The following is a 14,809-nucleotide window of genomic DNA, read 5'->3' as shown; positions in this document are numbered from 1 at the left end:
GTATCCTTCATTAACAAACCCATTTAAAAAAAAAAATGGTGTGCTGGCAAATCATTAAATTCAATGGTGCATAATTCTTTTTCACTGTTATCCTGTTACTTTCTAGGAAATAAAAGTTTCATTATTGGGGAAAAAATAATAGTGAAAAAGAATTGTGTAGCATTAAAGCTTAGTTAGGAAAATTACTTCCTTCAAAGTTAGTTACTTTTGCTTCCCTTTTTTCTCCTTAAGCTTCAGGACCACATTACATAAATCTGCTAAATGCCTCCTTTTTTAATGGGCTATTATTCTTCCTAGCATCTGTTGAAAGTCCACCTCTTTCCATGTTTCTTTCTAGACTGATAAGATACTGAATCAATTTCTTTCTTACCCAATTGAGAACATATAAATAAATAATAACAATAAGCAGAGAACTTCCCTAGATAACCACTGCCTCAATTTAAAAAGGCAAGAAACTATGTTTATGTCATTTTCTAAAGATAGTGTCCAACACAGCAGAAAAGGAACTCAGTAAAGGTTATTTCATTGTGGTAGGATATTGATAATGGTCAGACAAAGCTACATAGCTCTATTATAATTCTAATTATTGTTAACTGGCACAGTGGTTACCATGGAAAAGTCACACAATCTCTATGTCATTTTTCCTATTCATAAAATGTGGGAGCTGTACTTGATGACTTCTTTGTTCCCCTCCAGCTCTAGATATAAGTTGGAAAAAATGAAGCAACAAAAAGCTAACTCTCTAAAATAAGAGTAATATCAAACTAAACACAAAATACTGCAAAAATTTATTTTATATAAACATAAGAAATAGATTTATCATATCCTTAATAGAAATCTTTCTAATTTTCTGAATGCCAAGAACACCATGAAAACTTCAGTCTGACCAAGCATTCTTATGCACACTTGTAAATTTCTACTTTTGAACTGCTGGTCTAAAACTCAAAAATAAAACATCTTCCAGAGCCTAGGAGGAGTCTAATGTGAAGTAAAACTTCAGAAGTGAAGAATTTAGGAGATTATTCAATCATCCTTCTTTAGAATTAATCTTCAGAAGAATGATAATCATCTTCATCCCTCACTTCTCTGTATTTCATTGATGCAGCACCTTCAGGATTATAGCTCTGCATTTTAATATTCAATCTTTCAGCCAGTTTTTGTGCAGCAAGCTTGCCTTGAATTTCCTTAAAAAAAACAAAAACAAAAACACAAAAAAACAGAACATTAAACATATTTTCCTCCACAACATTTTTATTCCTTAAAAAATTCTACTAAGCATCTACATAGCCCTTTTCACAAAAAAAACAAAAAAAAAACATCCCTTTATCATTTAACGAATTTCCTAAGTCACAGTATCTTAGAATGGCACACCCAATGCAGAAACCCTCTCCAATGTAATTCACATTTATTAAATAATTTCTATGTTGGAGGCACTGTACTAGGCACTACAGAAAGAAAATGAGTTGTAAATACAGTTCTTTCCCTCAAGGAGTTTGTCTTCCACCAAAGGGGAATATCCCCAAGTGATGGCAACTAACCCATGCTGTCTGAACAATCTGAGTAAAGTGGGCTCAACAGCTCATAAGGTAACCCCTATAAAGCTATGCTGTTTGGATTCACTAATAAATTTGTTCCCTCTCCTCTCAACTGGGCACTCATAGCTGCCCAAAGAAGAGAAATGATCTCACAAAGAACAATATAACCTCTCCGAGAGCCACAATCATGCTACAGCAGTACTGACTTCTATCAGCAATCAACAATATATAGAGAAATAAATCAAATCTTGGCAAGAATTGAATGGCTAGATTTGGAAGTTGGAAAGTAATAAATATTGATGGACTTTTAAAGAAGTATAGTAGTCAGCAACTTTTATAATTAAAACACCAATACCACTCTAAGTGCTGTATTGATTCCCCAATAGACAAAAGTTCCCACGTGAAAACACAGTTCTAAGAGTGTCAAATGCCACAATGAAGCATCATAGACCAACAAAGACATGGTTGTGTGTAAAAGTGCCTGTTCAGAAAGTCTCTTTCCACAAAAAAGGTCAGGTTGTCTTTATAAATCTTACATCTTGCAAAAACCCAAGGATTATGTGACCACCTGCTAAAGCCTGGTGGCCACACTGATTTCTGCTGAGACTTGGATCTCTCTCTCTCTCTACTCAACACCTAGTTCTCCACAGACTAAAGAAGAACCAAACTGATAGCTAAAAATACTGTAATAAATTCCCATTTGAGGTGGCTTGTTTAAATTAAAAAAAAAAAAAAAAAAAAAAAAAAAGTCAAAAGCTGAGCTATCAGCATGGTAGATGAAAAACAGTAAATTGAATCTAGCTGTCATAGATGTCCAATGTAAACTAGACAATTTAGAAGATGTAGTTCTTTGGCTCCACAGGCACAGTCAGGACCTTTACAAAAAAACTAAAGTATTTGAAGAAAAAGTAGCTTAAAAAAAAAAAAGGCACAAACCTTGAAAATATCAGTACACACAGTCAAAGATACACACACAAGCATACAGTCACACAATTACTAATAGAACAGCTGGTGTTAATGGTTACATACCTGTACATTAATTGACCTATAGTATCTACCATACTGGAAATTAGAGTTTGTTTGCCCTAGCATTTTAAATAATCTATGCCTCTTTTCCAACCTCCTTCATTCTTTGTAACCGCGAACATCTTTGTCAACATGGTGCTTCCTTCTCATTTTCAAGTTTATACATGAAATACCATGTTTAAAGAGTTTTATATATTGTACATACAGACTAAATAAAAATGGCTGATTGCAATATACTCTTCATACAGACTTTAAGACTAATTTTAAATATTCCTAATTAGGCATTTAAAATGGTAAGGTAAACAAAAACAATATTCCTAATACCTCATAATTCTGCTTTTGCTGTTTCTGAATGGCTAAAGATTCTTCCATAGGCAGCAACTGTGTAGGCATATGGTGAAGCGGTGGCAGCCGAGCTGCTGTGATGTCATCCAAATGTTTCTTATCCCTACGCCGCCTTTCTTCCATAGAAACTGGAGACTCAATTCTCTGTGGGGAATGACTTGGTGAGTCGTGAGATTCAGAAGGTAGCCTAAAGTGAAAATAAATGACAATGCTGGAAAGGGACAGTTATAAGACTTAGGCTATGTTTTGGAGGAATTTTATTTTAAACATTTAATAAAGAATTTAACCAAAAATTAGGATATTTTCCTTTTGGAAATAAAAAACTTTCTAAAAATGGCTATTGAAAATGAATTATATATTACAATAACTTACATAATTTTCCCTTTCAGCTAATACTTGGCAGTAATTTTGCAAGCATTGATTCATCTTGGAAAGCCTCATTTCCACTTACCAAAAACAGATCATATATGAAACAAAGAGGTAGTAAATCAATTGTCATTTATACTCAGAATTTTCTTTGAAGCTTAAAGCCTTGAGATTTAAGCATCTTTAACCTGGGAGAAACAAGCAGCTGCTGCAGGCCCTTCTCCTCAATAGGGTGGGACAAATGGGGGCCTGCCCTTTACTACCTACTCAGGGAAACTACATCAAATAGGCTAACCCAAATCAAGCTACTGACTAGATTTTATTTGACATCTAGCATTCCACATTAACATCAGGCAATTCCTTCTGCCTCTTCCTGCTTCTACCTACTATTCCTTCAATCTGGGCATGCCTCAAGACTTAACTGTGGGCCCTCTGCTTAACCTGCTTGACTCCCTTTTCTTTGGTAATTTTATCTACCCTCATGGTTTTATTAAAGGCTTTTTCATTTCACTTTCTACATGTCATTTGCAAAAAACTCCCAAATCTACATCTCTAGTCTTGATGTCTCTCCAAATTGTAATCCCACATCTTCAGCTTTCTATACCTCCAATTGGCTGCCAACCCATCTCAACATGTCTATAACCAAATTCATCAACTGTTCCCCAAAGCAACTGTTCCCCTTCTGAACCTCCTAATAACTAGGATAAGCATTCCTGTAAATACTGAGAAGGTCCTATTAAAATAAGCAGGAATAATATAAGATCATAAATCTAAAGCCATAAATCAAGAGTTTATCTAACCCAACCCTTTCATTTCTACTAATGTTCAGAGGAAAAAAAGAATTGTCAGAAAGATGAATTTGTTTTAGACATTTTTTTTGAGGATTAGGGGGCCTTCTACTCTAATCCATGACTACTTCCATTTCCTTACCTGAATTTCTGAAAGTACCATCTGTCAAGGCAAAAATGGTCTAGCCAATACTCAATGGTTCTTGAACATGCCCAACATAGTCTTACCTCCAAGCTTTACTTACTCATAACTTTCTTTGAATAAGCTCCTTTCTCTGCTATCTATTCATCTAAATCCTTCAAGATCTAGAATAAGTCCCACATTTATAAAGTTCTCTTCAGTCATCATTAGCCCTTCAGGATAGCTCCTTGTAAATTCCTGAAGAACTTATAACCTACTATTCATTTAATATTTACCATCTGCCTTATATCACTATTTTATGTAAAAATGCTATTTCTTCAACTAAACTGTAAACCCATTAGAAGCAAGTATTATATCTTAGGTGGGCAATTAGGTGGCACAATGGATAGATTACCAAGGCTATCTTCCTATGTCCAAATTGGATCTCAGACACTGATTAGCTGTGTGATTCTAGAAGACATAAATCCTGTTTGTCTCAGTTTCCTTATATGTAAAACTGAGTTTTTCTTTGACAAGTAAACCCCAAATGTAATCATGAAGAGTCAGACATGACTGAAACAACTGAACAACAACTGCAGTTTATGCTTCTCTATCTCCCAAGAGCTTGGAAAAACATTCCACAGACATTCTACTTTATGTTTTCAAATGATTTTGTTGGACACGGACAAGATATAATATAGAAGTACTAAATTCTCCTACCTCAACTAACTAGTTGTATAATCATGGACAAATTTCTAAGTCTGTTTTCTCATCTACAAAATGGGGATAAAATATTAATTCCTTATTTCACAAGGTGTTGTGAAGATCAAGAATTAATGTAAACCATCATCATTATACTTTGAATATTTTTTTTTAATATTTATCTACATCTTACTTCCCCCACAAAACTGCAAGCTCAAAGCAAGGACTGTGTCTTTTCAAAACATTAATATCAAGTACAGAGTATTATGCATCTATTGAGTGTTGTATGTTTAATAATATTTCAAGCCTAAATTGGTCCTCTAAAACCTGTAAGTAAAAAGTAAACAATGTTTATGGAATTAAATTATGCCTAGGTTCGCATGACAAACCAATAAGATCTAATATAGTAATTCATTATCACTAAATCACTACCCTAGAGGAATGATTCTACTAATAAGAATGCTATATTGGCAATCTTACTGGGGAAGATATATTGGGATGGGTCAATTCTTTATACCCAGAGCTTTGCAAAAAGCTATCTACAAAGAGGGTAGGGAAAACAAATCTGGCCTTCAATTTAATTCCATTATGGCAACTTCATTAAGATCAGCACAGCTAGAGAGCAATTTCCCCCTCCAGGAAATCAAATGACTATTTTATTCCCAGCTGACTGTGGAGATTAGATAATGTGGCTAAAGAGTTGTATTAACACACTACTCTCTAAAGGTTTCCCCAAATCTCTAGATTACTACAGTTATACCCCGATACTGGATGAAAATCATAAAGACCAGTAAAATACAGACCCAGTTAACATGAAGGCCAATGTTTCTAAAAATCCCAAAGCTTTAAGCTAAGTCCTAAAGCTTCCAGAGAGTAAATTATTGTTTAAAACCCATGCTAAAGCTTTTAAGACAATCTTTCCCTAAAATCTAAGCCATCCTTCCACATGTTATGTCTTGAGGAATTAAAAAAAAGAAAAAAAGCTTCTAAAATAAGTTATAAAGTTTGGAGGGAAAAAAAAGAATCCAATTCTCAGTTCACAAAAAAAAAAAAAAAAAATTAGTATTTCAAAAGGAAGTAATATTTGGAGATAACTATTTACAAAACTTATATAACCCAAATGAATTAAGAGGCCATGACCAAAAGCAGTCTAACACTCACCTTTGAACTAGGTTCCTCAACCCTCCCATCTCTTCTCTTCAATTGTCCTACTTTTGATGTTCCTGGAAGTTTATCGTCACTGAAATGGGGACTTTCAGGAGCAGAAGTCAGTTGCCAGGGGCAGTTTTAGTCTTCAGTACCTCTGAAAATATGTCAACTGTGCTATGTAGTTCCACTAAAGTGCTACACAGGCTGTCAGGAGAGGTCCTGGCAGAGAATGGCCCATTCCTCACCATGTCCAAGGTGGCGATCTCTAGATCAGCAGGCCAGCTGGGTGCAGTGGGTAGAGCACCAGGCTTAAAGCTCAAATCTGGCCCCTATTACCTACCTGTGTGACCCCGGGCAAGTCACTTAACAGTTTGCCTGTTTTCCAAATTGTAAAATGAGCTGGAGAAGGAAATGGAAACCCCTCTGGTATCTTTGCCAAGAAAGCCCTAAAAGGGTCACAGAGAGTTAACTAAGCTTCTCTTCCAGCTGTATCATTTTTTATTTTTCATATGAAGCAACAATTCCATATTCTTCTTCTACTATTTGCTTTCTCTTCTATCCTTTCTACCATACTCCTACTCTACCCTTGCTTTCCCCAACTGACCATATTGTAGAAATAGATATCTAAGAATTCATCACAGTCTTGGAACTCAAAATGATCTCAGCAGTCCTTCAATTCAACCCTTCCTTGGAATAGAAAATCAACTCCACAAGAACTCACCCTCCTATGAGGAAGAGTCCCTGCTTAGTTCCTGTAAGATTATGAGCTCTTCCTCAAGGGCAAAGACTGTGTAGTTTCACTCACCTAACAGAGTACTGAGCACACAAAAATATTTAATGATAGAACCAAAAATCTGTTTTTTAATAGCTCTGATTGTCCTTTCCTATGCTTAAATGAATCTGTCTCCCTGTAACTCTGTTGTTTCTAGTTGCACTTTCTGGAGCTAAAAAGCATTCACAATCCCTTTTCCAAATAACATATTAGAGGATGAAGTACTCTCTCCACTGTGTTCTCTCCTCCTCCAAATCCCGTCACATTAAAGCATCCCAAGTTCTTCATTAATCCTTCTGGGACATGGATGTCAAATTCTATTGTCTTCCTCGTCATCAGGACCTAGGCCACTACAGCTTCTCAATGTAGCAGTTCAGAATGGAACACTATATTTCTGTTTTGAATTTCTCCATAAAAGGTCCTTTTTCTTGGGTCAAAAATGAAATATTAAAAAAATTGTTAAAGCTTATATAACTTCTTTTTATAGCAAATAGTTTCAATAATTTTGAAAATCTGGTAAAAATTTTTAACTGCTTTTAACACATGAAAGTATTATTTCTTAGATATCTGCCTCTCATGGCTTGCAAACATCTGATGTTACTATATTATACTTGTAGCAGCTTGTCAGTTGTTTCTGTTCTGACACAACAGTGATTTATACAAATAACAGTGATTTAAAAAAAAAAACCTTTCTGTTTTGCTAAGGACTTGTTTAGATGGAAGGGATCATAGAATTGGAGCTTAAAGGGACTCAGAAATCTAGACCGAGGATTCTCTCAAATTTTATTATGTTGGGACCCTGTTAGCAGTCTGCTGATCACTATGGATTCTGTCTCCAAATGTGTTTTTAAAATTAAAAATGGAAGAAAATGTTAAATTCCAGCTGATATTAATAAAAATATTTTTCCCATCCAAGTTTATGGACCCTCTTAAATCCATGCATAGATGCCTTTGTGCTCTATATACCTAGGTTTAAGAATTCCTTGACTTAGTCCAATCCCTTCAACTATTTTACTTATTTGGAGATAACTCTTGCTGAAGAACCCAAGAAACAGAGGTACTGAGTGTTGAGAATCAACAGGAGTTTTGACACAAAGGTAATAGACTTGAAATCTGAACTCAGATCCTGGAATCCAAATCCATAGCTCTCTCCATGGACTGTACTATCTCCCTTACATTTTTGTTATAAGAGATCAAAATAACCACAATGTTATTTTTTTCCAAGAAAACTCATCTAGCCAATTAGATTATGTTTCTAAATAGAAGGGGCCCCCTTCACTTCCAAGTGTCCCTTCCTATATCACCTGCATTTTGTACATAGAAAAGCATTCAAAATTCATTGGTTAATAAATCAAAAAATGAGAGAGAAAAGACTGTTTGCCAAAACCCACTCTAGAAAAGAATTCAGAATAGTAAAATTCATTTCAAAAATATAAATTCAATTACACAAAAATTTCAGTTCTACCAACAAAGCAAAAGTGCTTTCCATGCGCAAGCACTATTATGTTTCCCACTAAGGGATACAGAAATAAATAAAAATCTGTCTTCAAGGATTTTCTACTTTAGTAGAAGTCACAGGAGTTAGGACCTCCACATTAAATAATCAAAGAGCCTGGAGCATGATATTCCGGAAAGCAAAGATATTTGGATTACAACCAAGAATCAACTGCTCAACAACACTGACACAATCTTTCAGGGGGAAAAAGATGAATACTCAATGAAATGGGGAACTTTTAAACTCTTTTGATAAAAAGATCAGAGCTTAACAGAAAACTCAATCTTCAAATATAAGATTCAAGAGCAGCATGAAAAGATTTGTAGGGGGGAAAATAGGAAACAAAACATGCTGTTCAATAACATTATATCCCTACATGGGAAGATGTCACCTAGAAGTTTTGCATACTGTATCTCTTCTATTATGGCTGTTATAGTATGGGTAAAAGTTGACTTTGATGTGATATTTTAAAAAAATTAAGGGGCAAAAAAAAAAAAAAAAAAAAGGATTCTACTGAGATAAGAGGAAAGGAAGAAACAGAATAGGGTAAATTGCATTACAAGAGGAGGTGCAAAAAGACCCACTACAGTACAGGAAAAGAAGGCAGAGGATGAGCATTGTTTTTGACCTTAGTCTCAACAAATTTTGCTCAAAGAGGAAATAATATACATAATCATTTGGATATAGAAATTTATCTTACTCTCTAGGAAGTAGGAGGGAAAAGAAAAAGAAGGGGGGGGGGGGTGATGATGGAAGAGAGAGCAGATTGAGAGAGATGGTAGTCAGAAGAAAAACAGGATGAAAGGAGAGAGAAAAGTACAAATGGGAGGAAATAGGACAGAGGGAAATAAACAGTAATCATTATTGTGAATGTAAATGGGACAAACTCTCCCATAAAACAGAAGCAATAGAGTAGATTAAAAACCAGAATCCTACAACATATTGTTTACAAGAAACTTATTTGAAGCAGATAGATACACACAGAGTAAAGGCAAAAAGCTGGCACAGAATATATTTCAGTTCAGCTAAAGTTTTAAAAAACAGCAGGGGCAGCAATCCTGGTCTCAGAAAAAGCAAAAGCAAAAAAAAAAAAAAGTCTAATTAAAGAGATAAGGAAACTACATCTTCCTAAAAGATACCATACATAGCAAAGTAATATCACTCCTTAATATATAGGCACAAGTGGTATGGCATCCAAATTCTTACAGGAAAACTAATAGAAACAAACAACAAAGCCAACTAGTGGGAGAACTCAACCCCCCCCCCCCCCTCAGAATTAGATAAATCTAACTGCTAAAAAAAAAAAGTTAAGGAGATAAATAAAATTTTAGAAAAGTTAAATAAGCTAGACCTCTGGAGAAAACTAAATGAGGACAGAAAGGAACATATCTTTTTCTCAGCAGTACATGACACTTACACAAAAACTGAACATATATTAAGGCATAAAAACCTCATAATCAAATTTTGAAAGCTTGGGCAAGTTACTTTTCTTCCCTGGTCCTGTTGTCTCATTTGGTGTGTATGTGGTTTTTGTTTTTTTAAATAAATGAGAGAGAGAAAGACTAGAGAATGGACTATCTAAAAGATATTCAAGCACTTTGTCCCTTAAAAGTCCATATTAAAGGAGAGGGTGAGGCCAAGGTATGAAATAAGTTAAAAGCTTCATGATTTAAGAAACTGGCTGGAGGCACATTATTACATTGCTAGTGGTTATAAAAATAAAGAATTAGATTAGTAGTAAACACCCTTTTGAGTAACTGGGAACTGAAGTAGTATTCATTTATATTTTAAGATGTCAATTCAAATATCTTGCAGGCAATGATTTAGTACCAAATAGGGTATTAACACAAACAGATTTTTTTTTTAAAACATAGATTTTCTTCTAAAATAAACAAACTGAACTTAAGCACATTCACCAAGCTTTTAAATTGAGCATTTACTGAGAGATTTGTTTCCCCACCATACTTACATATTAGTTCTAAATTTATTGTGGGGAGGGATTGGATTCTTTGCTCTAGTTTCCAGCACTTCCATATAATGAGGTTTTTTGGGTGTGTTACTGTGAAAACTACAAAAGTGATCCATGTTGGTATCTTCTTCTGACTGGTTTTCATCATCTTTAATTGTGATCCTTTGTAAACGATCAATAAACATGTCATCAGTCTTCCCTGAAACATCTCTTGCATGATTTAGAAAATCAAGATGATTGGACTGTTCATTTGTTTCTGATGGCAAAGTTACTGCAGCTTTATTGTTATTACACATCCACTTGTTGCACTGTGTGTCACCTTCAAACTCTCTAGTTACATCATAACTTATGGGGGTGAGTTTTCCTGTGGTATATTCAATCTCTTGGTTTCTTGAGGCAATTTTAGATGACTTCTTTATAACTGCAAGGGAAGAATCAAAAACTGATGAAATTTCTCTTCTCTGGTCAGGAGTCCATGGTTTGTCCACACCTAAATTAATAATTCCATGTGCTACATCCTGCTTTGAATCAAAGTCCAATCTGTAAGTTCTTCTCAGCTCTTCACGTTCTGCAATGGCCAATTTCACTCTCTCAACAAAATCAGAGATTTTTTTTCCTCCATCTGGCAAATTGCGAATGAATTTTCTAGGAAACAAGGGCAAAAATGTTATTAAAAGGTGTAATTTTTTATTATAGCTTTTTATTGACAAAACATATGCATGGGTAATTTTTCAACATTGACCCTTGCAAAAACTTCTATTCCAACTTTTCCTCTCCAACCCCCTCCCCTAGATGGCAGGTAGTCAAACATGTTAAATATGTTAAAGTATATGTTAAATACAATATATGTATACATATTTATACAGTTGTCTTGCTACACAAGAAAAATGGATTTAGAAAGAAGGTAAAAAGAACCCGGGAAGAAAAACAAAAATGCAAGCAAATAATAACAGAAAGAATGTAAATGCCATGCTGTGGTCCACACTTCATTTGCCAATGTTCTTTCGCTGGGTGTAGCTGGTTCTGTTCATTACTGACCAACTGTAACTGATTTAGATCCTCTAGTTGCTAAAGATGGCCACTTCCATCAGAATTGATTCTCATACAGTATCGTTGAAGTGTATAACAATCTCCTGGTCCTGCTCATTTCACTTAGCATCAGTTCATGTAAGTCTCTCCAGGCCTTTCTGAAATCATCCTGCTGTTCATTTCTTACAGAACAATAATATTCCATAATATTCATATGCCACAATTTACCCAGCCATTCTCCAACAGTCTTGTGAACCTAACCTGTTCCACTGATCAGCTAATCTATTTCTTAGCCAATACCAAATGGTTTTGGTGACTGCTGCTTTATAATATAGTTTTAGATCAGGTACAGCTAGGCCACCTTCATTTGATTTTTTTTTTCATTAATTCTTTTGAGATTCTTGACCTTTTATTATTCCATATGAATTTTGTTGTTATTTTTTCTAGATCATTAAAATATTTTCTTGGAAGTCTGATTGGTATAGCACTAAATAAATAGATTAGTTTAGGGAGTATTGTCATCTTTATTATATTTGCTCGACCTATCCAGGAGCACTTAATATTTTTCCAATTATTTAAGTCTGACTTTATTTGTGTGGAAAGTTTTTTGTAAATTTGCTCATATAATTCCTGACTTTCCTTTGGTAGATAGATTCCCAAATATTTTATGCTGTGTAATAGAGTATTTAAGAAGTCAAGAGTCAGACCTAGAGCAGGACAGACTCAGAGATAGAGAGAGAAGAAAGAGGACTGAAGGCTGGAAGACAGACTCGAAGATAAAGACCTTCATGGTGGCTGCCCTGTCTCCTTCACTTCTCCACTAAGACCAAGGTCCATCTGAAGGTCCCCCAGAAAGCTAGGGAGGAGGAGACAGACTGTGAAGGAGATAATAAAGACTTTGAACTTTATACCAGACTATTCTTGTGGTGATTATTCTGCTGAAATCAAGGCTGGTCCTGAGACCACAGAAACCTAGTCAGAACATTACAATCTTCTTAGTAATGTTTTTTTGGTAAAAGATAAAGTGAGAAAATGAGAGAGACATAGGGACAAACAGGTGCATCCTTGATAAAGATATAAGAAAAAGTAAGACTCCACAAATCTTATATAGTCTATAGAAGAACACATCTGCACATAAGTGAATTAAAAGTCTAAGTGTAAAATACAAGATCCTTATTTAATGTGTATCATTATTGACTTATCCATAGAAATGTCTTCTATGCATGTTGAAATCATCTAAGATTCCTTGGAAAAGATGCTTTTGTTCAAGGGACCTCTGACTATTCAAATTAAAAAGCATAAAACAAAATAGGTTCAGAAAAGAAATTTGCTATATTATCAAAGATGACCAAAAAAAAAGAAAAAGTCCAAATCAAAAGAAGCATTCATTAGAGATGAGGAGGTCCTACAACTTTCTACAATTTGCAGATGATATCGTGCTGGCTAAATCAAATCCTGGAACACTGAACAAATTAAGTAATCTCCCAGGCTCAAACTAAGTCTCAAGATGGATTCAGGTCTTACTCTTGGTCTAGCTCTCCAGCTAAAGAATTTTAAAGATAAAAAGAACATCCTTCTTTCTTCCGTTCTCCCTATTTAAAATTTAGAGAAAATGCTTATACCCCATCTCCTTCACAAAGCCATTTCTGAACATCCCAGTTAGATAATTACAAGCAATAAGAAGCTAGTAATCACTTCTTTATATTGCTAGGGCTTGGACTGCCAGAACCATGTCACACCTCTACCCAATAAACCCCTGGGTTTCCCCATTATCTCTAGGGTCCAAAACAGACTTCCTGTGCATTTTAAGCTCCTGACAACGAGGCTCTACTACTTTCCCAACCTTATTAGACATCCCTCTCTCCTGCTTCATGTACTTCTTGGTGGAGCCAGATTCACTCAAACACATTTTTCTGTCTTTTCATGCCTTTATAAAAATTAAACCTCCTAGTCTGGAATATATGCTCTTTCCTCCCCATCTCTAGGCATCCTATTTTCCTTCCCACCTCAGCTCAAATACTGTCTCAGGAATTCTTTTCTAATCCCTCTAGCTAATGCCTCTACCATTCATCCTTGGTTGGGGGGGGAGGGGGAGAGAAGGAAAGGGAAGCTTCATTTCACAAATTTTTTCAATATACACACACACATATATATGTATATATGTGTATATATGTGTATGTATGTGCAGAATAAGAGCTCTTGGAGGACTTTCACTTTTGGGTTCAACTCTTGCCAGTTTCTGGTTCCGATTGCTCTTATAAAACGAAAGACTGGAGTCAAGCGACCTCTGTCCTTCATCCCGTAAAGCTATGAATCTTGGGACATCAAGAAACTTAATACTTAGTAATGACAGCAGCTCACATTTAGAGGCACTGCACTGTAGTTTTAGAAATACTCATCGATGTTCACAGATCTTGAGAGAGGTGCTACTGTTCAGGCCCCCACCAATTTATACTGTCCCCCATCACCATCGTCACCCCTCCTCCTCCCCAGGCAGGCAGAGGCAGAGAGGTCCGAGCGCTTTTTCATAACACATGGTCTTCCTGGTATACTCTTGCCGAGTCATAATAATAAAGTTCGAATTGTGTTTTATAAATGTCTCAATTGATTCTCAGACAAAAAAAAAACAAAACAAAACCACACCCCGGGAGTTAAGTGTTAGTTAGTTTCCAATTCAGGAAACTGAAGCAGAGGTTAAGTAATTCATCCAGGGCTCACCCGGCTGGTAAATATCCAAAGCTCGGTTTGAGCTCAAGCGCAGTGCTTCAAACGGGGAAAGGTGGGGAAGGATTAAGCATCTTTATTTACATTTTTATACTACATTTATACCAGGCACAAAGGCTTTACAATTGATCTCGACTGATCCTTACAACCACAAGGCCGTCGGGCGTTGTGATTATCCCCATTTTACAGCTGAGTAAGTTGAGGCAGACAGGTAACAGACTTTGCCCTGGTCACCCGCCGGGAAGCGTCTGGGCCCCATTTGCCCTTGGGACCGTTCTCCGGCCGCCGCGGCCCCCGCAAGTGTGTCGGGGACCAGAGCGCGACCCCATTTCAGGAAGGGTCGCAGCAGGAGGGGCGCACGGCGCCGCCCTCGGGTTTCCCGGCCAGGATCTTCCCCGCTGGCAGTCCCTCACTCACTCGTTCCGCAGCAGTTTCTCTTGGCGTCCCATCATCTCGCGAAGCTCCCCCAGGCTCCGCTTCCGGAGGTCCTCGGCGCTGCCGGGCGGCGCCGACATCCTGCCGGAGAGAGGTAAGCTAGGCGGAGAGCGCCCAAGCGCGCCCAAGCTGCCGCTCACAAGGTGACCCCTCGTTCCCTTCCCCGGGGGACACCATCTTACCGGAAGTAGTCACGGGATTCGATACCTGCAGAACTTTATTGGTAGCGGGGGCCGGGACAACAACAGAGCCGCTGGGCGGGGAAAAGCACGCGAAGGGGAGAGTGCGCAGGCGCAGAGAGGCCCTTTCCAGCGCGGGCAAGTTGCGCCTCCAGGGAGCTCTGGGGATCGTGG

The 14,809-nt window shown here is 36.7% G+C and overlaps 1 protein-coding gene across 2 annotated transcripts; it reads right to left on the bottom strand.

The window, feature by feature from the left end:
- Positions 1-765: 765 nt before the first annotated feature.
- Positions 766-14,745, bottom strand: POLR2M (RNA polymerase II subunit M). 2 transcript variants are annotated; one of them, XM_031955273.1, is made up of 5 exons: positions 14,639-14,745; positions 14,439-14,537; positions 10,269-10,913; positions 2,886-3,093; positions 766-1,184 (listed from the first exon to the last, which is right to left on the bottom strand). In XM_031955273.1, the coding sequence occupies exons 2-5, from the start codon at positions 14,534-14,536 to the stop codon at positions 1,044-1,046; spliced, it is 1,092 nt and encodes a 363-aa protein (XP_031811133.1). In that variant the 5' UTR covers position 14,537; positions 14,639-14,745; the 3' UTR covers positions 766-1,043. The 2 variants fall into 2 exon arrangements, with proteins under 2 accessions (XP_031811133.1, XP_012399305.1); XM_012543851.3 differs by having other exon boundaries at positions 14,439-14,642.
- Positions 14,746-14,809: the final 64 nt, after the last annotated feature.

The sequence above is a fragment of the Sarcophilus harrisii genome, chromosome 2 (assembly GCF_902635505.1).
Source record: "Sarcophilus harrisii chromosome 2, mSarHar1.11, whole genome shotgun sequence".
Classification (NCBI taxonomy): domain Eukaryota; kingdom Metazoa; phylum Chordata; class Mammalia; order Dasyuromorphia; family Dasyuridae; genus Sarcophilus; species Sarcophilus harrisii.
The sequence above is the reverse complement of the archived record's forward strand: the minus strand, read 5'-3'. Positions and strand labels throughout refer to the sequence as shown.

Bases quoted from the DNA above. Each gene is read 5' to 3' on its own strand.
- POLR2M (XM_031955273.1), bottom strand. From the start codon at position 14,536: ATGTCGGCGCCGCCCGGCAGCGCCGAGGACCTCCGGAAGCGGAGCCTG. The intron at 10,914-14,438 runs GTGAGTGAGGGA...CTTGTTTCCTAG, and splicing joins GAGAAACTGCTGCGGAACGA to AAAATTCATTCGCAATTTGC. The intron at 3,094-10,268 runs GTAAGTATGGTG...TTTTCACTTTAG, and splicing joins AATAAATTTAGAACTAATAT to GCTACCTTCTGAATCTCACG.